Genomic DNA, 21,030 nt, shown 5'->3' on the forward strand with positions numbered 1-21,030 from the left:
TTTCATCGCTACTTCTGCCCCTGCCCATAAACACACATATATATAGGCCGGGCGCGGTGGCTCAAGCCTGTAATCCCAGCACTTTGGGAGGCCGAGGCGGGTGGATCACGAGGTCAAGAGATCGAGACCATCCTGGTCAACATGGTGAAACCCTGTCTCTACTAAAACTACAAAAAATTAGCTGGGCATGGTGGTGCGTGCCTGCAATCCCAGCTACTCAGGAGGCTGAGGCAGGAGAATTGCCTGAACCCAGGAGGCGGAGGTTGCGGTGAGCCGAGATCGCGCCATTGCACACCAGCCTGGGTAACATGAGTGAAACTCCGTCTCAAAAAAAAACAAAAACAAAAAAACACACATATATGCTCATCCAAACACCACCAACATGTATGTGTGTGTGTGTGTGTGTGTGTGTGTGTGTGTGTATGTGTATGTATATGTATATGTTGAAAGTATAGCTCTCCAAAGAGGAATACATTCAAAACAATTCAGATATTTATTAAGCATCTATGTGTAAGAAAAATTGTGCTCTCTGCAGGCAAAGCAAGGATAAGTAGAGAGCAAATGAGTTGTAGCCTTCTCACTGGAGAAAATTTATACAAATTATTTCATATGATATTTTTTTTTTTTTTTTTTTTTGAGACAGAGTCACCCAGGCTGGAGTGCAGTGGCACGATCTCGGCTCACTGCAACCTCTGCCCCTAGGGTTCAAGCAATTCTCCTGCCTCAGCCTCCTGAGCAGCTGGGATTACAGGTGAGTGCTACCATGCCCAGCTAATTTTTCGTATATTTAGGAGAGATGAAGTTTTGTCATGTTGGTCTCAAACTCCTGGCCACAAGTGATCTATCTGCCTCGGCCTCCCAAAGTGCTGAGATTACAGGCTTGAGGTACCACAGCTGGCCTGATGTGATACCATTCTTGGTTATTACCAAACTCCTGCCCTCAGACAGTGCCTTGTCCTTCATTCCTCCGTTGAGTCTTTGGATTGTTGCCTCATGAAAATACTCCCAAAGTAGTTTAATGAGATTCAGTAGAAACAGATCTTCCAGGTCATGGCCCATCCAAGACAACATTTTTTGAAACTTTTGAAACTTTTATTTTAAGTTCAGGGGTACATGTGCAGGATGTGAAGGTTTGTTACATGTGTCATAGGGGTTTGATACACAGATTATTTCATCACCCTGATATTAAGCCTACTATCCAGTGTATCTAGTTATAATATTTTTCCTGATCCCTTCCCTCCTTTCCAAGAGAATGTTTTATTATTTCTGAGGCAGGTGATTCCTAACATTTGTCAGTAAACCTTTAACTGGGAAGCCTCTTTAAAATGCAGAATCCTGGGCTTTACTCCCTAACTCCCTTTTCCCTATTAAAATTCAGGATGTCCAGGAAATTTGTATTTTTCATAAGACTCTAAGTGATCATCTCACACCAATGGTCTTTGGGCCATTCTTGGAGAAATGTCTAAAAACATCTGACAGAATCACCTGAAACACTTATTTTTAAAACGCTGATTCCTTTTTTAAGTTTTTAAAATTTATTTTAATTTATATATATAATATTTATTATTTATTTTTGAGATGGAGTCTTGCTCTGCTACCCAGGCAGGAGTACAGTGGTGCGATCTTGGCCCACTGCAACCTCTGCCCCCTGGATTCAAGCAATTCTCCTGCCTCAGCCTCCCTATACCTGGGATTACAGGCATGTGCTACCATGCCTGGCTAATTTTTGTATTTTTAGTGGAGATGGAGTTTTGCCATGTTGGCCAGGCTGGTCTCGAATTCCTGACCTCAAGTGATCCACCCACCTCGGCCTCCCAAAGTGTTCGGTTTACAAGCCTGAGCCACCGAGACCAGCCAATTTTTAATTTATTTTTATTTTTATTTTTTATTGAGATGGTCTTGCTCTGTCGCCTAGGCTGGAGTGTAGTGATGTGATCGTGACTCACTACAACCTTCATCTCCTCTCCAGTTCAAGCCATTCTCATACCTCAGCTTCCCAAGAAGCTGGGATTACAGGCATGCACCACCACACCAAGCTAATTTTTGTATTTTTAGTGGAGATTAGGTTTTGCCATGTTGCTCAGGCTGGTCTCGAACTCCTGACCTCAAGCACTCTGCCTGCCTCGGCCTCCCAAAATGCTGAGATTACAGGCATGAGCCACCATGCCTGGCCTAAAAAGCTGTTTCTTGATCCCTAGCCCATACTATTTGAATCAGAATATTTGAGGTCAGAGCCTGGTAATATGCTTTTTAAAGTCATTCCCCTCTTGATTCTTATGGAGTCCAGAGAGCTGCCTCTGAGACGTATTGTTCAACCTACTCTACATTAAAGGCTATAAAAGCCCTCTGGAAAGAGAAATGGAAATATGCAGGGCCCTCCTCTCTAATAAACATTGATTTTAAAATCCTTCCTAATCGTTAGAATTCATTCCTAGTTTATTGTGGATCTGACCATATCCTGGGAAGTGGCTGAGTTCCCAGACAGTGGCCCTTATGCCCTCTCAGACGGTCAGGATTGCTGATGGGCCCATCCCAGCCAGCCCTAGTTTGCTGACTAAACATCATCTTCAGGCTCATCAAACAGGAATCAGAACCTCAGGTCCAGGCACGGTGGCTCATGGGGGTAATCCCAGCATTTTGGGAAGCCAAGCTAGTGGATCACTTGAGGTCAGGAGTTCAAGACAAGTCTGGTCAATATGGTGAAACCCTGTCTCTACTGAAAATACAAAAGTTAGCTGGGCATGATGACAGGTGCCTGTAATCCCAGGTATTCGGGAGGCTGAGGCAGGAGAATTACTTGAACCTGGGAGGCAGAGGTTGCAGTGAGCCAACATTGTGCCATTGCACTCCAGCCTAGGCAACAGAGCAAGACTATGTCTCAAAAAAAAAAAAAAATAAAATAAAATAAAATAATAAAAAGAACCTCAGAAGCCTAAGCAGTGTTCAGAACCATCTTCCGGGATAATGGGGACTGTGGCCTTCCTGGGGCCACCTCAGGTCACCACCTGTCTTCTCCACCCCACCCTAAAACTCTGTCTAACATTTCATACCAGATGCAAGGTTTCTTTTCTTCCTTGAGACAGTATCTTGCTCTGCCACCAAGCTGGAGTGCAGTGGTGCAATCATAGCTCTCTGCAGCCTTGTGAGGTTTCAAGTCTTCATTTAAAGACTCATATTTGGCTGGGCACGGTGGCTCAAGCCTGTAATCCCAGCACTTTGGGAGGCCGAGGCGGGCGGATCACAAGGTCCAGAGTTCAAGACCAGACTGGTCAACATGGTAAAATCCCGTCTCTACTGAAAAATAAAAAAATTAGCTGGGCATGGTGGCTTGTGCCTGTAATCCCAGCTATTTGGGAGGCTGAGGTAGGAGAATTGCTTGAACTGGGACCAGAAGGTGGAGATTGCAGTGACTCCATCTCAAAAAAAAAAAAAAAAAAAAAGACATACTTTGCAAAATGTAAAGCATTTTCTGGAATTTGAAGTACTATTCTGAACATTTCCAATTTCATGAAATTTTATTTATTTATTTTGAGACAGGGGCTTGCTCTATCACCCATTTTGGACTGCAGAGGCACGATCTTGGCTCACAGCAACTTCCGCCTCTCAGGCTCAAGTGATCCTCCCACCTTAGCCTACTGAGTAGCTGGGATTACAGGCACACACTACCACGTTCAGCTAATATACATATATACATATATATATATGTATATATATGTGTGTGTGTGTGTGTGTGTGTATATATATATATATATATTTTTTTTTTTAATTTTCTGTAGAGACAAGGTGTCACTATATTTCCCAGGCTGGTCTCAAACTCCTGGACTTCAGCAATCTGTGTGCCACTACCTCTTAAAGTGCTGGGGTCACAGGAGTGAGCCACTGAGCCTGGCACTTCCTGAAATTTAGAATGGAGTACTAGATTTAGAAATTGAGGAGACATAAGACTCCTTAAATAGATTTTAGAGACTTTGCTTAACGTTGGGATGGAAGTAAACTTGTCTGGCATTATTTTAATTATCTTATTACTAAATTTTAAATGTTATTTATTTTGCCTTTTTTTCTACAACTCTTGATTCTGTGGCACTTTTGGCATGATTTTATCTCTATATTTTCCTTTCTCAAATATGTAACATATAATTAAAAGCACAAAGATTGCAATGTCTACTAATTAACTGCAGGTATGTCCTTTGATGTATTGTCGGTACTTTGAAACTAGGAAGCTGAGAAACAATTAGGAATTTGTTTTAGAGGAGCAAGGAGACAAAAAAGAATTAAGGAGTAAAATCCTCAGCCAGATTTGTCATTAGGAGCCTAGTGCTTCTGCGAGTACAAGAAGTTTTGTACATATTTTTGAGACAGAGTCTCAGTCTGTTGCCCAGGCTGGAGTGCAGCGGTGCAGTCATGACTCAGTGCAGCCTTGAACTCCTGGGTTCAAGTGATCCTCCCACTTCAGTCTCCCAAAGTGCTGGGATTACAGGTATGAGCCAATATGCCTGGTAGGTTCAGGTTTCTTGAATTTCTTGATTAGACTTTCTATCAGAGCACTCAGCCCCTTGTTCTGGTCTCCATTTCCTCAGGAAGAGTTCAGTTGAATGGGATTTTAAAATGCTATTTTTATTTTTAGAGACAAAGCCTTGCTATATTGCCCAGGCTGGAGGGCAGTGGCTATTCCAGGTGTGGTCATAGAGCACCACCTCCTGGAACTCCTGGGCTCAAGCAATCCTCCAGCCTCAGTCTCCTGAGTAATGGGGACTATAGGTGTCCCATTTATAATATATTTTAAAAGTCAATAAAATGTGACTCATTTAAAAATAATATTTATAACTAGAGATCTTATCTCAATTTTCTAATATCTCCTGATTTCAAGCTGATGATATACTCTTTTTATTCTTTTAATTATTTATTTACAAAAATAGAAAAGGATTTTACCATGTTGCCCAGGGTGGTCTTGAACCCCTGGGCTCAAGCCAGCTGCCCACCTTGGCCTCCCAAAGTGCTGGGATTACAAGCATGAGCCCCAGCACTCGGCCCAATGATATACTTTTATTTATTTATTTATTTAGAGACGGAGTCTTGCTCTGTCACCCAGGCTGGTGTGCAGTGGCATGATCTTGGTTTACTGCAACCTCTGCCTACCAGGATCAAGCGATTCTTGTGTCTCAGCCTCCCAAGTAGGTGGACTACAGACGTGCACCACCACGCCTGGTATTTTTAGTACAGACAGGAGTTTCACCATATTGGCCAGGCTGATCTCGAACTCCTGGCTTCAAGTGATCTGCCCACTTTGGCTTCCTGATGTGCTGGGATTACAGGCGTGAGCCACTGCGCCTGGCCTCAATGATATACTTTGAAAGCAACATTACAAGTCAGCATTAAATTGAAATTTCAATTGAACGGAAGCAGGCAAATCCTTTGTTTTAATTAGTAGTTTATGGGGTGATGTTGTAACAACATAAAGGCCTCATGTATTAAGATGTGTAAGGAAGCCGGGTGCGGTGGCTCAAGCCTGTAATCCCAGCACTTTGGGAGGCCGAGGCGGGTGGATCACGAGGTCAAGAGATCGAGACCATCCTGGTCAACATGGTGAAACCCCATCTCTACTAAAAATACAAAAAAATCAGCTGGGCATGGTGGTGCGTGCCTGTAATCCCAGCTACTCAGGAGGCTGAGGCAGGAGAATTGCCTGAACCCAGGAGGCGGAGGTTGCGGTGAGCTGAGATCGCGCCATTGCACTCCAGCCTGGGTAACAAGAGCGAAACTCCATCCCAAATAAATAAATAAAAAAAAAAAAAAAGAACTAATGCTTTGTGCTTGCCCAATGGGGGAATTCACGTGTAGTTTTCAGGGGCTGAGCTCTCCTGGTGTAAGCTGCTCTGTGGCAGATGTAGGTTTTGTGGTGCCAGCCTGAGAACCAGCCAGAGATTCCCACCACTTCAGTTCTGCAGAGAATTCTAGGCTGTGAATCACATGCTATATCTTGGAACAGGATAATGGATTCTGATCTGCTTTGTCTCCCAAGGAACAGAGCACCTGGAGATTGTGACTTCTACCTCTAAAAATAGTGGAGAAGTCTGCCTCTAGCTGCAGCCATGGTTGTCTGTTTTGGCCACACAATAATGTGTCTAAGGTATAGAAACCCACTCTAGAGCAAACAAGATGGGTGAGTGGGTGAATGTTTTTGTAAGGTTGCAATGGGAGCCTTATGAATACAGGGACTATGATCGGGTCAGAAAATCTGGAGAACTTAAAGGAGGTAGCTCAGGAACAAAACTGACCTGGGTTCAAATCTGGCTCTGCAACTTACTAGTTGTGTAATCATAAACAAGTTAGTTTCATAGCCCTTTATTTTTTATTTTTTTAAAAATTTTATTTTATTTTTTTGAGACAGAGTCTTACTCATTCACCCAGGCTGAAGTGCAGTGGCACGATCTCTGTTCACGCAACCTCCACCTCCCAGGCTCAAGCGATCCTCCCACCTCAGCCTTCTGAGTAGCTGGAACTACAGGTACACACCACCACACTCGGCTACTTTTGGGGTATTTTGCAGAGATGGGGTTTTGCCATGTTGTTCAGGCTGGTCTCAAACTCCAAGTTCAGGAGTTTGAGACCAGCCTGAACAGCATGGCAAACAACATACCCACCTCGGCCCCCGCCCCAAAGTGCTGGGATGATAGAAATGAACCACTGTGCCTGGCCATTTTATAGCCCTTTAAACTCTTTTTCCCCCTTAACTGTACTAGGGAAAGTATTAATTTCTTCCCCTTAATCTGTGAAGATCAGATGCCATGTAAAGTGGCTAAAAGTGGTGGCTAGCAAGGAGTAGGTGGCCAGCAATATACTTTAAAAATGACTCAGGTCCTCTAAGCCTGGCTCATGGGTCATTCCCAGAAATAGAAAAGACAGAGGAGATGATTTAGGGAGTAGGAGACGAATTAATTTTGGTTATGTTGAAATTTTCATCTGAACAAGATAGTCCAGCAGGAAGTTCCCACAAATTGATATACATCTGGGAAAGAAGCCAAGGCTGGCTAGAGAATCAGATTTGAGACCCATCCAAAGAGAAATGATAGTTATATTAGTGAGAGCAGAGCTGCTGAGAGTACTGAGGCAGAACAAATGGACTATGGGCAGACACACATCTTAAGGAAGAGAAGAATGAGAGAAACAAGCAAAGGAGTGGCCAGACAGGTGAGACAATGAGAAACTAGCACAGAAGGGTGGAGAATATTTAGGGCTATTTGGTGATTTTAAAGTTTTTGCAGATGTGTTGTTTTGTTGTTATCTTAGAATTGATGTCATTACTAGAGAAGTTTTATAATAGTCATTAGAAAACTGTAAGCTGCATTTGTGATTTACACATTAAGTTAAAAGAAATAAAACGTCACTTTCTGAAAGTAGAATGACGACACACACATATATACATGTATGAGAAATTGTCATCATATTTGAAAAGGGTAGCTGTGAAAATGTTTTGAAATGTATGATCTAAAACCTTGCCCCTAGTTATAGTCCTGGGAGAATATTTAATGTGGTATGATGAGGACAGCACAAAAATTAGAATAAGACAGTCTTGGGTTCAAATCCTGTGACCTTAGAAAAGTTATTCATGCTTGAGGTGCCTCCATTTTTTCTTCACGAATATCCCTAAAATTTAATCACTAAATTAATAGCAGCATATATTGTATGATAATTAAATAAGACAATGTATATGAAGTACGTTGAACAGTTAGTAAATGTTACCACACTATTATTGTTTCTGTGGAAGATGTTGATGATTATCTTTTGCATTCCTTCTTGTGCTTTAGTTTTAACGCTAGGTGGCAGCAATGCTTTCTTAACCAATTAAAACGACGCTAACTTTCTGGCATAGAAGAGATGGGTGAAGCCTTACCTAATAGGAAGATTAGTGTGTAGGACACCAGCAAAGCAGGGCGGAAAAGATAAATAGAGATAGCAATAGAGATCAGTATAGAGACATCAATAAAGATTAAATGGGGGAGGGGAGAGAGAGAGGAAGAAATTTTAGAAAAAATTTGATATTTTCAAAGGATATGCTGAAATAGTCTTTGTGGGGGAAACTAGATCCTTCCACCTTCCAGAAAATTTATTATTTTAAAATGCATATGGGGAAGTGGTGGGTATCATGTATTTTTATTGTATTAACAACGTTAAGGATCTTAAGTGGTCCTGGATGAGACTTAGCAAAATAGCCACATAGCAAATGCCTGCAAAGTGTAATATGTTTTACAGTTCATTTTAATTTTAGTATTTACGCTAATTATAAAAGTATGACCATTTTCCTCTATATAAAACATTCCTTCTACAATAAGATATTTAGTGGTGTCTATTGCTATCTGATGCTATCTATTGCTGTGTAACCATTATCCCAAAAGTTGGTGGCTTAAAATGAGGAAATAATTTTTTTTTCTTGAGACAGGGTCTCATTCTGCCACTCAGGCTGGCATGCAGTGGTGACCATGGCTCACTGCAGCCTCGACCTCCTGGACTCAAGGGATCCTCCTGCCTCAGCCTCTAGAGTAGTTGGGGCTATAGGCGTGGCTACCACATCCAGATAAGTTTTTTTCTACTTTTTGTAAAGCTGGGGCCTCACTATGGTGCCCAGGCTAGTCTTGAACTCCTAGGCTCATGTGATCCTCCCGTCTCAGCCTCCCATAGTGTTGGGATTACAGGCAAGAGTCACCATGGCCAACTATGATGAACATTTATTATCCCGTATTTTCTGAGAGCCAGGAATCTTGGGGTGACTTAGCTGGGTGGTTCTGGCTCAGCATTTCTCATGAAGTTTCAGCCAAGACCTCAGCTGGGGCTAAAGTTATCTAAAGGCTTGACTGGGCCTTGGAGAATCTGCTTCCAAGATGGCTCAGTCAACATGGTTGGTGGCAAAGGCCTCAATTCCATATGAATATCTCCATAAGGCAGCTTGAGTGTTCTTTCAAATCGCAGCCAGTCTCTCCTGGGGTGAGTGACCCAAGAAAGACCACAAGAAGGAAGCCACTATAACTTTTTTTTCTTTTCTTTTTTCTTTCTTTTTTTTTTTTTTGACTCTCTTTCATCCAGGCTGGAGTGCAGTGGCACAATCTTGGCTCACTGCAACCTCCGCCTCCCGGTTCAAGTGATTCTCCTGCTTCCACCTCGAGTAGCCGGGACTACAGGCGTGTGCCACCATGTTCAGCTAATTTTTGTGTTTTTAGTAGAGATGGGGTTTCACCGTGTTGGCCAGGCTGGTCTCAAACTCCTGACCTCAAGTAATCCACCCGCCTTGGCCTCCCAAAGTGCTGGGATTACAGGTGTGAGCCACCATCACAATAACTTTTATGACCTCATCTCAGAAGTCATACACTGTCCACCATATTTGTTCACAGTGATTCACACAGGAAATAACACAATTGTCAGGAGTTTTATAAATATGCTGGAAATGGAGTTCCTGTATAGAGAAATCACAGGCCTGACCTCCTCTGGTGTGGCCCTGGATCTATTTCTACATCTAGAAAAAGAGAACACGCCATGGAACCATGAGGATCTTCACTTCTAAGGTGGCCTGTCCCCTATCTCTGTCTCTGTTTTTTTTTTTTTTTTTTTTTTTTTTTTTTTTTTTTTCCAAGACGGGGTTTCACCATGTTGGTCAGGCTGGTCTTGAACTCCTGACCTCAGGTGATCTGCCCGCTTTGGCCTCCGACGTGCTTGGATTACAGGCATGAGCCACCACGCGCAGCCTCTGTCTCTGTTTTTTCATCTCTGAAATAAAATCACCTAAGAAAGTGCCTTTCAAATTTTTTAGACCCATTTTAAGGACTGTATTTTACGTTGAGCCTGAACACACACACACACATACACACACACAAACACACCTATGTGTATATGCGTATGACGGAAATGAAAGTGCCACAGAACAATACCTTCTTACACTGATTTGTGTGATGTACTTTATTTGCCATCCTATGCTAACTCTTTTTTAAAATTCAGGCCAAAATCTACTACACTGGCCTCACAATCCATTGAGGGTTTCAACATTCTTTGTGGAAAGAAAACACCCACTGTCACTCCTTGGTGCTCACTTTTCATTGGTACTAGAGCAGAAATGCTGAAGAGCGAGCAAGTCCTTCTAGTTTATGGGAGGCACAAAAGCACCTTTGAAATATGGGTCAGCCCTGCAAGCCTATTCTAATTAGAAGGATCAGAGGTTGCATGTCAGGTGGAAAGGTTACTTTGTTTATCTTTTTTTTTTTTTTTTTTTTTTTTGGAGGGGGTTTTGCCCCTGTTACCCAGGCTGGAGTGCAGTGGGGCCATCTCGGGTCACTGCAACCTTCCCCTCCCGGGTTCAAGCGCTTCTCCTGTCTCAGCCTCCCGAAGCTGGGACTACAGGCATGCGCCACCACAACTGGCTAATTTTTGTATTTTTAGTAGAGACAGGGTTTCACCATATTGGCCAGGCTGGTCTCGAACTCCTGACCTCGTGATCCTCCCGTCTTGGCCTCCCAAAGTGCTGGGATTACGGGCATGAGCCACCGTGCCCGGCCCATCCACCGCGCCTGGCGCATCTGTGTTTATCTTTAAAAGTTGGCTTTTTAATTTGCCACGTGACTCTGGGCAGTCCTTTAGCCACCCTGAACCCATTCGTCAGCTCCACAATTGGAATAATGAGTAGTATCCCTCTTGCCTATTTCATAAAGTTATTGTTAGGCTCACAATCAATTAGGCACTTATTGCGTGGCGGAAAATCTCAGGGCAGGATCTTTAATCTTCACAACAACCCTCTAAGATATAGAGCATTATCTTTGTTTTATATGAAGAAATTGAGGCTTAGAGCAGTGACATATGCGAAATCTTACTGTTAAATCTTAAGTGGCAGAGCTAGAATTCCAAACCAGTTCCAACACCAAAACCCTCACTCAAAATGGAAATGTAAGCTATTTTAATTTGACCATAAGGGGTGGCCATCTGATGTATTCAGATGAAGAAATATGGAATCACTACAGTGTAATAATGGCTTTAGAATCTGATCTTGCCTTGCTTTGAACACGAACACCTAAAACATCACACGTGGGCCTTGAGCTCACTGCCTTCACCCACTGCAGCATGAGACACTGACAACAGGGCTTTGGTTCCCGGTTCCCCAGATGTCAGCAGCCAGGACTGGGCGCATTTCTTTAAATGGCGCCCCCAAAAGAAGTCCAGAGAGCTTCGATGCAGCCCCCGTACGTTGGAAAGCAACGTATATTTCCCAGGAAAGGTCTGGCTTACAGCCCTCTCTTTGGCTAGTTGGCTGGGTTCCGAGAGCGCGGCCTGCCCCGGCCTAGTCACCGGAGAGCGGACCCCTGGTGGGTGGGATGGGCCCCACAAAGCCCTTTATTGAGGTTCTGGCGTGACGTGGGGCGCCCCAGACTCGGCGCCCGCCGGGAGCGGGAAGGAGGCCGCGGGGCGGCTCCGAGGTGTGTGCACCGCCCTGTGCGCTTAGCCGGCGCGCTCTGCCCTCCGCCCCTCGGCTGCGACCCTCCGAGCCCCTCGAGCCCCGGTAACCAGGCCGCCGGCGCCAGCTCGCGGGAACCCGTCACCCTGGAAGCCCCGCGCCTGCAGCGCGTTCCCGGCGAGTCGGAGGCCGGGTGGGGCCCCTGCGTGGGAAGCAGCCGAGGCTGAGGCCGGTCCCTTAGCCGCGGGCTCTGCGGGCGGCCGAGGCCCCCACCTGTCCCGGGAACCGGTTCCTCCCGGGCCCTGCGCGTCCGCGGAAGGGAAACCGACTCGCCCTGAGTCGGCGCGCAAGGGCGGGGGCGCGGGAGCGGTGCTGAGGGTTCTGAGTGAGCGAAAGAAAGCCTGGGGAGGATTGTGCTCCGCTGCAAGTGCCCGGGCCGGGGCGGGCGGAGCCTTCGGTAGCTGAGCGCGGCCGCGATCAGACACACGTTGGCACAGCGGTGCTGGGGCTGGTCTGGCAGGCTCAGGCAAGGGCAGAGTGCGCGACGCCGAAACTTTGTCTCAGGATGACGAAACTTACCTGGCATTTTCTCCTTTTTCGGTGGCAAGAAATGAAAAAAATGAGTTCATGGAAAATGAACGAGAACACGGTTTTACATTTGGGGTTCAAGTTCAATGAACACATTAAGGACTTTCTGACATTCAGATATGTTTTTCCTATTATTTGACAGCAAAATATTCACATAAGAGGCATTAATTAGGTGCGTTGCAATCATTTCAGGTAAAGTGAACAGAGTTATCTGTGACATTCCATCAGGCACCTATATAAGGAAATCGTACTGTAAAAACTCGACATGGCTTATGGATTGCCAAGAAAGAACACAGTGAAAACCATTTTGCGGGGCCGTTGTTATAATGTGTAAGTGTTTTTTTTAAATCAGGGTAATCATTGATTGGGGTGGGGAGTATCTTTGCTAAATAAAACGACTGAACACTGTGCTCCCATGAGATACTGGGCTATACGAAGTACTTTCAGGTGTCTGGGTTCTGATTTTTTTAAAAAAGGCAACTGCTTTTATAAGAATAAGTTAATTATCTTCCTTGTCTTTCAACACAACACTTTAAAGTGAGAAAATTGAGGTTCAGGAAAGTCTGAACAAAGTCACAGTTCTGTAGTAAGGAAATGCCAGATTTCGGAGTCTTCTTGTTCTAAGACAGCGTTTTCTGCTTCCACCTACGTCTTTTAAAAAACTTTGTTTAGATTCTCCACATCTTCCAGAAAAAAGCCCTGTTGTCAGATGTATCTTAACAGAGCACCTAATTAGCTGGTACAAAGGGTCGGTTTTGAATCCTGTATACTTTGGCAGGCAGTGGATGGACAACACATGCTTTCCAATCAAGAAGACCTGGACTGTCATCCTGGCCCTGCCCCTGGCTCCCTAAGGCCACCCCTCTTTGTACCTTGATCTCTGCATCTACAGGATGCATATAACAATTGGGTATGCGGTGTGGACTATAAATGAAGTTGTGTAGGTAAAGAACTTGCGCATTGCCTGTCATCCAGTGAACGCATAGTGAACACATGTTGCAACCACATAAGTAGCTCCACTCTGTGGTATCCTAGGGCAGTCTTGTTTTCTTTTTTTTTTTGAGTCTTGCTTTATCGCCCAGGCTGGAGTGCAGTGACACTATCTCAGCTCACTGATGCAACATCTGCCTCCCAGGTTCAGGAGATTCTCCTGCCTCAGCCTCCCAAGTAGCTGGGATTACAGGTTCCTGCCACCATGCCCAGCTAATTTTTGCATTTTTAGTAGAGACAGGATTTCACCATGTTGGCCAGGCTGGTCTCAAACTCCTGAACTCAAGTGATCCTGTCTCGGCCTCCCAAAGTGCTGGGATTACAGGCATGAGCCACCGTGACCAGATGGTCTTTTCCTTTCTTAAATGTTTGATTTTGTTCTGTTAATCTCTCTGTCACAGCTTATGACATGTTTACCATTAGGCGTCAACTGAATTTGTCTGTTAAACAATATTCTATGAAGTAAATGAGAATTCCCTGTGGGGTTATAAAACCAGAGCTGTAGGAAATTCAGAGAAAACTCACTGTTGCATTTTGTTTAGTTTTGTCAGTTTAGTATGTGTTTAGATCTTGAACTACAGGCAAGTACCATTATACTAAGTATCATTACAAATGTAATTTTTAGTGAAGATACTCCTATTTCTGGAGAATGATTTAAAGCACTGATTCCGTGGTTTTGCTTATGCAGAATTTTATATCATGAACAATCTCTGCAGGGCTTTCTCTTTCATTCTCTCAAGAAAGTATTTGATATCATATTATTTATGAGAATAGCTAAGTCAAGAGGAACAGAATGGTAGTAGTGCTCTTTGGAATTCATTTGCCAAGGTAACTCCTTACCTGGGGCTTTTTGTGATTCAGTGTTTTTAAAAGATTGAGAAAACAATACACTGAAAACTTTCAAGCAGTATAGAAACATATGACAGGAAGATAAAAATGCTCTCCCTCCCCATTCCCATTCCTGGTCCCACTCAGAGGTAAAATGTCTTATATGTTTTCTAGGATTTCTGTGGCTACACAAGACACACACACGTATACACACACACATGTCTTTTTAACACATGAAATGGTATTGAACTTTGCTCTGCCCACCACCTTCCAATATATCTTGCATAGCCTATTAGGTAAGAGCACTGATTCTGGAGTCTGACTTCCTAGGTTCAGATCTCAGCTTCACAACCAATGGCTTTGTCACCTTGGGCAAGTTGTTCTCTGCTCCGCAGTTTGTTTCCTTCCTCCCTCCCTCTTTTCCTCCCTTCATCCCTCCCTCCCTCCCTCCGTCCTTCTTCCTTCCTTCCTTCCTTCCTTCCTTCCTTCCTCCCCCCCCCCCACTCCTTGCCTCCCTCCCTCCCTTCTTTCCTTCCTTCCTGGCAGGGTCTCACTCTGTCACGCAGGCTGGAATGTTGTGGCACAATTGCATCTCCTGAGCTTGAGCAATCCTCCCACCTCAGCCTCCTGAGTAGCTGGGACCATAGGCACCTGCCACCACGCCTGGTGAATTTGTTTTATTTTTGGTAGAGATGGGGTCTCACTTTGTTGCCCAGGCTAGTCTCAAACTCCTGTCCTCAAGTGATCTACCTTAGTCTCCCAAATGCTGGGATTACAGGCATGAGCCACCACGCACAGCTGGAGATCTTTTTTATCGAGACAGGATATCACTCTATCACCTCAGTGCAGCCTCAGCCTTAGCCTCCTGGGCTCAAGTGATCCTCCTGCCTCAACCTCTTTTGTAGCTGGAATCACAGGCATACACCACCACCTTCAGCTAATTTTTTGATTTTTTGTAGAGATGAGATCTCTTCACATCACTCAGGCCGGTCTTGACCTCCTGGCCTCCAGGGAGCCTCCTGCCTCAACCTCCCAAAGTGCTGGGATTATAGGCATGAGCCAGCATCCCAGCCTACTCTTCAGTTTTCTAATCTATAAAATGAGGATAGTAGTAGCACCTGTCTCTTTCATAGGGTTGTTATAGTAATTACATGAGTTCCTGTGTGTAAATTGCTGAAAACAGTACCTAATAGTAAGTGCTATATAAACATTAACTATTTTATTGCTTATCTTTCCAAATCAACAAAGTCCTTATTCTTTCATTACGTGTATGGACCACAGTTTGTTTAATCAGGCTCTTCTTGATAAATATTAAGGTGAGGTGATTTTCTTTCTTTTTTTTTTGAGATGGAGTTTTGCTCTTGTCACCCAGGCTAGAGTGCAGTGGTGTGATCTTGGCTCACTGCAACCTCCAACTCCTGGGTTCAAGCAATTCTCCTGCCTTAGCCTCCTGAGTAGTTGGGATTATAGGCGCCTGCCACCACCCCCAGCTAAGTTTTGTATTTTCAGTAGAGATAGGGTTTCACCGTGTTGCCCAGGCTGGTCTTGGACTCCTTGATCTCAGATGATTCACCTGCCTTAGCCTTCCAAAGTGCTGGGATTACAGGCGTGAGCCACTGCGCCCAACAAATGACACTTCAATGAACTTTCTTATGCATTTTTGTAACTTGTTCAAGTACATCTATAATAATTGTAGACTCTAAGTCACTCCTGAAAGTTAGATGATGAAGTATCGGGAAGCTGGAACAGGCAAACAAAGGGGTGACTGGTATAACATGGTCACTTCCCCTGCCTGGGCCAAAGCAGGTCTTTCACTTTCTTCACGCATATGAGGCTGAACTCATATTGACTGCAGATGAGAAACATGTAGTTGATATTTTCAAATTTCAGAATTAGGTGAATGAAAACAATTTTTAAACATTCATAGTGGTTATATAGCAGTTATTTTGAATGTTGTAGTTTGGAATTTCATCCCCATTCCCAGATCGCACACACAAAGCCTGGCCTGTGCCAAGTACCCTGCTAGTATATGATTATGTCCTTCTTTCCTTTTTTAATATAACCATATATATATATTTTTTGAGACAGAGTCTTGCTCTGTCGCCCAGACTGGAGTGCAGTGACAGAATCTTTGTTCACTGCAGCCTCCACCGCCTCGGTTCGAGCAATTCTCCTGCTTCAGCCTCCCAAGTAGCTGGGATTACAGGTGCCTGCCACCACGCCCAGCTAATTTTTGATTTTTTTTTAGTAGAGATGGGGTTTCACTATATTGGCCAAGCTAGTCTCGAACTCCCGACCTCAAGTGATCAGCCCACCTTGACCTCCCAAAGTGCTGGGATTATAGGCGTGAGCCACTGTGCCCAGTCAATATGACCACATTTTTATGAGCTACAAAAGACTCTGGAGCTTACAGTTCTTACCTACATCCTCTTACATGGAAAGATTGGATTGACTCCATGGAGGCTGAATCAAAGTTCCTGGCATAATTTCTGGCCATTATTCAGCATGATCTCTACATTAGCTAATATAAATCTCCCTCTCCTGTCTGGAAAATTCTGAATACCTCCCCCTGATCCCCCCCATAAACCAAAATGTCTCGTGGAAAATTGAACTGAGAATTAATGTCTTCTGCATCTCACATAGTAGGCGTTTAACCAATATTTATTGAATGAATAATGAATTTTTGTCCCAGACACGAACCTTGGGATCTTGCACTGCTTACAAAGACCTGGTACACGAACCTAGCCAATATCAATTTGCCTTTCTTGGAAGAAATTTCATTTGGTCGTTCTGTGCAGCTCACAAAATGTAACCCTGTTAAAGATGGACTGCTCCCTTCTGCAGAATGTAAGTTCTTTAAGTTCTGCTTTCCTAAGTTATTAGTTGTGTGTGTCATTTGCTTATCAGAGAAATGTTTAAATCTGTGCATTTACACCCATACCTTCTATCTTTGTAGCTGTGTCATCTCATTTATCATTCAAGAATGTGGATTTTGCTGTATGATATTCAGTTTTGAGTTAGTTATGCCTGATGAAAAATGTCAGATTGTTTTGTATATTTTCTTTTTCAGCCATCAAACTTGAAAGGGAGTATGAAGTGAAGCGTCTCTGTAAACTTAAATGTCAAGAAAATATATCTGAGGAAATTCAGCTTCTTCTAAGGGAAAGGCCAGCCGGTTTGAGAAGACCTCTTCCATCTAAATGACAGTCAGCTCATGACTAAATCTGTACTCTGTCTCTTGCATCCAAAGGGATGAAGGTCTGTGGACCTTCCACTGTGTAAAGTTCGGGGCAGATATTTGAACGCCCACTGGCGGATGGGCCACCGCCCACAGCTGTGGGTTAGTGGGCAGCTCTGACAGATCTTCTGAGTCCCTGACATACTCTTGTTCCCTGTATCACAAGCGACTGTAAGTAGATGAAAATGCATTTGGAGTTGAGTCTTTTGAGCTATTCATTTTAATTTTTGTAAAATTGCACTAAAAGGAGAGGAACCTTCTTGTCAGCTGCATTGTTTTCAAGAGACATTTTGAATACGCATCTTTGAATCCCAAGAAGGGACCAAAAACAAGGCAAGAGAGAAATTCTCTTAAAAATGATAAACTGAAGCATTTTGTTTGGTTAAAAAAATGATAAACTTCATTTTTAGTTTCTCTCTTGTTTCCAATTTTCAATGAAACATCATTGAATATTCACATGTGATTCTTTAAAGTAGCAAGTAGAGCTTACTTTGTTTTTGTTCGCCTAAAAAATTGTCAGGCTGGGGGTGATGGCTCACACTTATAATCTCAGTACTGTGGGAGGTGGGAGGATCGCTTGGGCCCAGGAGTTTGGGGCCAGCCTGGGCAATATAGAGATACCTGGTCTCTACAGAAAATTAAAAAATTAACTGAGCATGGTGCTGTGTGTCTGTAGTCCCAGCTACTTGGGAGGCTGAGGTGGGAGGATCCCTTGGGCCCAGGAGTTGGAGGCTGTATTGAGCTGTGATCATTCCTCTGCACTCTAGCCTGGGCAGCAGAGTGAGAATGTGTCTCAAAAAAAAAAAAAAAAAAAAAGTCAGTCTTTTTTCTTCTGCCTAATTTCTTATTTTCTATCTGGAATGACCCTGAGGCATATGGAACACACATACTTATGTGAAAGTGACATGAAAATACACAGAAGGTCTTACAAGGAAAACAGAGTGACTGGGGGATGAGGAATTGATTAACTGGAAAGTATTGGATTTGGATAAACCAATTCTAGCATTTGAATCCAATAAAACATACTTGGATATTAATGTTGCATTTGAGCACAGTTTAGTGTTTTTTAGATGATTCACTAGGCATTTTAGGATCTTCTGGTATCTTTTATTTTTTAATTTTTTTTTTCACCCAGGCTGGAGTGGAAGTTTCACTGCAACCTCCGCCTCCCAGGTGCAAGCAGTTCTCCTACCTCAGTCTCCCAAGTGGCTAGGACTACAGGTGTGCACCACCACACCCAGATAATTTTTGTATTTTTTAGTAGAGACAGGGTTTCATCATGTTTACCATGATGGTCTCGAACTTCTCATCACAAGTGATCTGCCCACTTCAGCTTCCTAAAGTGCTGGGATTACAGGTGTGAGCCACTGTGCCTGGCTGATCTGGTATCTTAGCTTTGTTATGAAAGACACTGTGGCATGCTGTTTAAGAGGATAGACTTTAGACCGGGCTACCTTTCTTCAAATCCCATGTCAGCTGCTTATAGCATGGGGAGAAATGCCGGATATAGGCAAAGGGGGAATAGAGGCAGCAAACCACCTGGTTATGTACGCATCTATGCAACAACCTTGCATAACCTGCACATGTACCCCAGAGCCTAAAGTAAAAAAAAAAAAAAAAAAAAAAGCAGCATGGAGAATTTGTGTGCAAAATATCACATCCTGATGTGGCCACTGTGTAACCCCAGAGCATAGATATCATTTTTGTGATCTGCCCTCTGGAGTCACCAGGGAACCCTAAGCATGCCACACCTCACCTCACAGCCCAGAACTTTTAGTTAATGGTGTTAATTGGGGGTAAAATTAATATACTTCCATCTGTTGTCCAAAAGACCATCAGGATGGCTAAGCAGTGGAAAAGAGAGTTTTATTGGCGATATCAGTTTGCGAATTGGGAAGAGAGTCTCTTGAGTCGACTGAAGGTGCTCTTTCCTCGAAGAGGGAAAAGGCAGGCTGGGTTTTAGGCCTCCCAGGGCCTGTATCACACAATAGAGTAATACGTATTCAGCATGTTTTGGGGAAAAGGTATACATAGGTATGAAGGTAGTCAAGCACATGTGCAATGGTAAAACATGTATGTAACATACTTCCCATGTTCACTTTGGGGTGGAGTTTTATCATTAAAATGAGGTGGAGTTTGGCTCTGCGTCAAAAGTGAACTACAGGGTGCAAAGACGGCTCGTTAGCACCCTCTATAAGCTGGCAGAAACTGGCTTACGGCCTGCAATTGCTTATCAGCAAAGAAGGTTTGTAAGGCTGGTCCTCTGTTCAATCAGAGTTGCAGTGGTTTGGGATGTGAATCAGGGTCAGGAGGGCTATGATAGCTTCTATTGTTATGGAGTTTAGCAACAGTTTGGTTTTTCTTCTGGGGCAGGAATTTAGGAAGTTGTCATGCCAACTGAGCCCTGAACCCTTGACCCCATAATCATTTTTATTTCCTTAACATTATGGACCATCTTAGTTAATAAAGAGGCATCAGTTTTGATCTCTCAGATCACACATTATTTTTCATAACACTTTGTCTTTTTTCTTTTTTTCTTTTTCATAACTTTTGAAAGTGAATGAAACATGTATCTGTTTGTAAAAAGTTTGCCAGAATAAAGCATTGTAATATTCCTTGAGAAAAGATGGAATTTGAGAAAGCTTTATTTCCTCATGATTTTCTTAAGAGTCCTGCTTCCAGCTTTAAGATTCTGTTAATCATGATTCTAGGCAGATGTTTCTGAACCTCTGAAAACTGCATATATTGAAATAAAATTACATTGCAAAATTGAATAATATGTGTATATGTCTCTCTCTCTCTTGAAATGCCCTAAAAGCAGGAAAGAAATGCTTTCTTATGTTAGTGTTCCAATGCCTAACTCATATAGGCACTCAGTAGACATTCATTGATGAAAATTTTCAGGGCCGGGCACAGCAGCTCATGCCTGTAATCCCAGCAATTTTGGAGGCCAAGGCAGATGGATCACCTGAGGTCAGGAATTCAAGACCAGCCAGGACAACATGGTGAAACCCCATCTCTACTAAAACTACAAAAAATTAGCCAGGCATGGTGACACGTGCCTGTAATCCCAGCTACTTGGGAGGCTGAGGCAGGAGGAGAATCACTTGAACCTGGGAGGTAGAGGTTGCAATGAGCTGAGATCATACCATTGCATTCCAGCCTGGGCAACAAGAGAGAAACTCTGTCTCAAAAAAAAACAAAAACAAAAACAAAATTCAGATGGTGAAAGATCTATAATAGAATGCACTTGATAGTTGCATTCTTATATTTTATTTTTTTAATTAAAATAAATTTTTTAGATACAGGGTCTGGCCCTGCTGCCCAGGCTGGGGTGAAGTAGCATGATCATTGCTCACTTCAACTTTGAACTCCTAAGCTCAAGCAATCCCAGCTACTTGAGACTATAGCTACCTATCATCCCACCATGTGTAGCTAATTTTTTTTAGTATTCTTTTTACGATAGGATATTTTTGTTTAAAGCAGGAGATAGCCATGATATGGTTAAATATGGGGCTAAAACAGTTCAAGACAAAAGTCAAAATGAACAAATATAAAATTTTTACATAAAACATCTTAAAGTTATAACAATTTAATTAAAACTGATAACAATTCAACTTCAGTGGCATACAAAAATTCAACTTCTTTGCATCTCCACTTTCCTGTACTTTGGGATTGATGCCAGAAATTATATCTTTCTATATTGTGTATTCATTAACAATAATTTATATTTTTTATGCTTTTGTTTTTAGATTCTATGCCAAACTTAAAAGTGATCTACACATTACAATACTATAGAATTATATATGTATATAGATGTTTTTATATATATGCACAGCCATATATATATACAGGTATTGATTGACTTATGACCTATGCAACTTACGACAATTCGACTTTACGACCACAATCACTAGCCACAACTGCTCCGCGTCTGGCAGTGCAAATGTTGCCCAGC

General features: G+C 43.1%; 1 protein-coding gene across 2 annotated transcripts; it reads left to right on the forward strand.

Annotated features, from left to right (window-relative positions):
- The first annotated feature begins 11,400 nt into the window (after positions 1 to 11,400).
- On the forward strand, positions 11,401 to 17,330 carry CUNH4orf36 (chromosome unknown C4orf36 homolog). Of its 2 annotated transcripts, none has more exons than XM_032239686.1 (4): positions 11,401 to 11,533; positions 12,209 to 12,346; positions 16,527 to 16,681; positions 16,905 to 17,330. In XM_032239686.1, the coding sequence occupies exons 2-4, from the start codon at positions 12,282 to 12,284 to the stop codon at positions 17,036 to 17,038; spliced, it is 354 nt and encodes a 117-aa protein (XP_032095577.1). In that variant the 5' UTR covers positions 11,401 to 11,533; positions 12,209 to 12,281; the 3' UTR covers positions 17,039 to 17,330. The 2 variants fall into 2 exon arrangements, with proteins under 2 accessions (XP_032095577.1, XP_032095576.1); XM_032239685.1 differs by lacking the exon at positions 11,401 to 11,533 and adding an exon at positions 11,563 to 11,716.
- Positions 17,331 to 21,030: the final 3,700 nt, after the last annotated feature.

The sequence above is a fragment of the Sapajus apella genome, unplaced genomic scaffold, assembly GCF_009761245.1.
Source record: "Sapajus apella isolate SASKATOON/1434 unplaced genomic scaffold, GSC_monkey_1.0 scaffold45, whole genome shotgun sequence".
Classification (NCBI taxonomy): domain Eukaryota; kingdom Metazoa; phylum Chordata; class Mammalia; order Primates; family Cebidae; genus Sapajus; species Sapajus apella.

Bases quoted from the DNA above. Each gene is read 5' to 3' on its own strand.
- CUNH4orf36 (XM_032239686.1), top strand. From the start codon at position 12,282: ATGGCTTATGGATTGCCAAGAAAGAACACAGTGAAAACCATTTTGCGG. The intron at 12,347-16,526 runs GTAAGTGTTTTT...TTTTTGTCCCAG, and splicing joins CGGGGCCGTTGTTATAATGT to ACACGAACCTTGGGATCTTG. The intron at 16,682-16,904 runs GTAAGTTCTTTA...TTTCTTTTTCAG, and splicing joins ACTGCTCCCTTCTGCAGAAT to CCATCAAACTTGAAAGGGAG.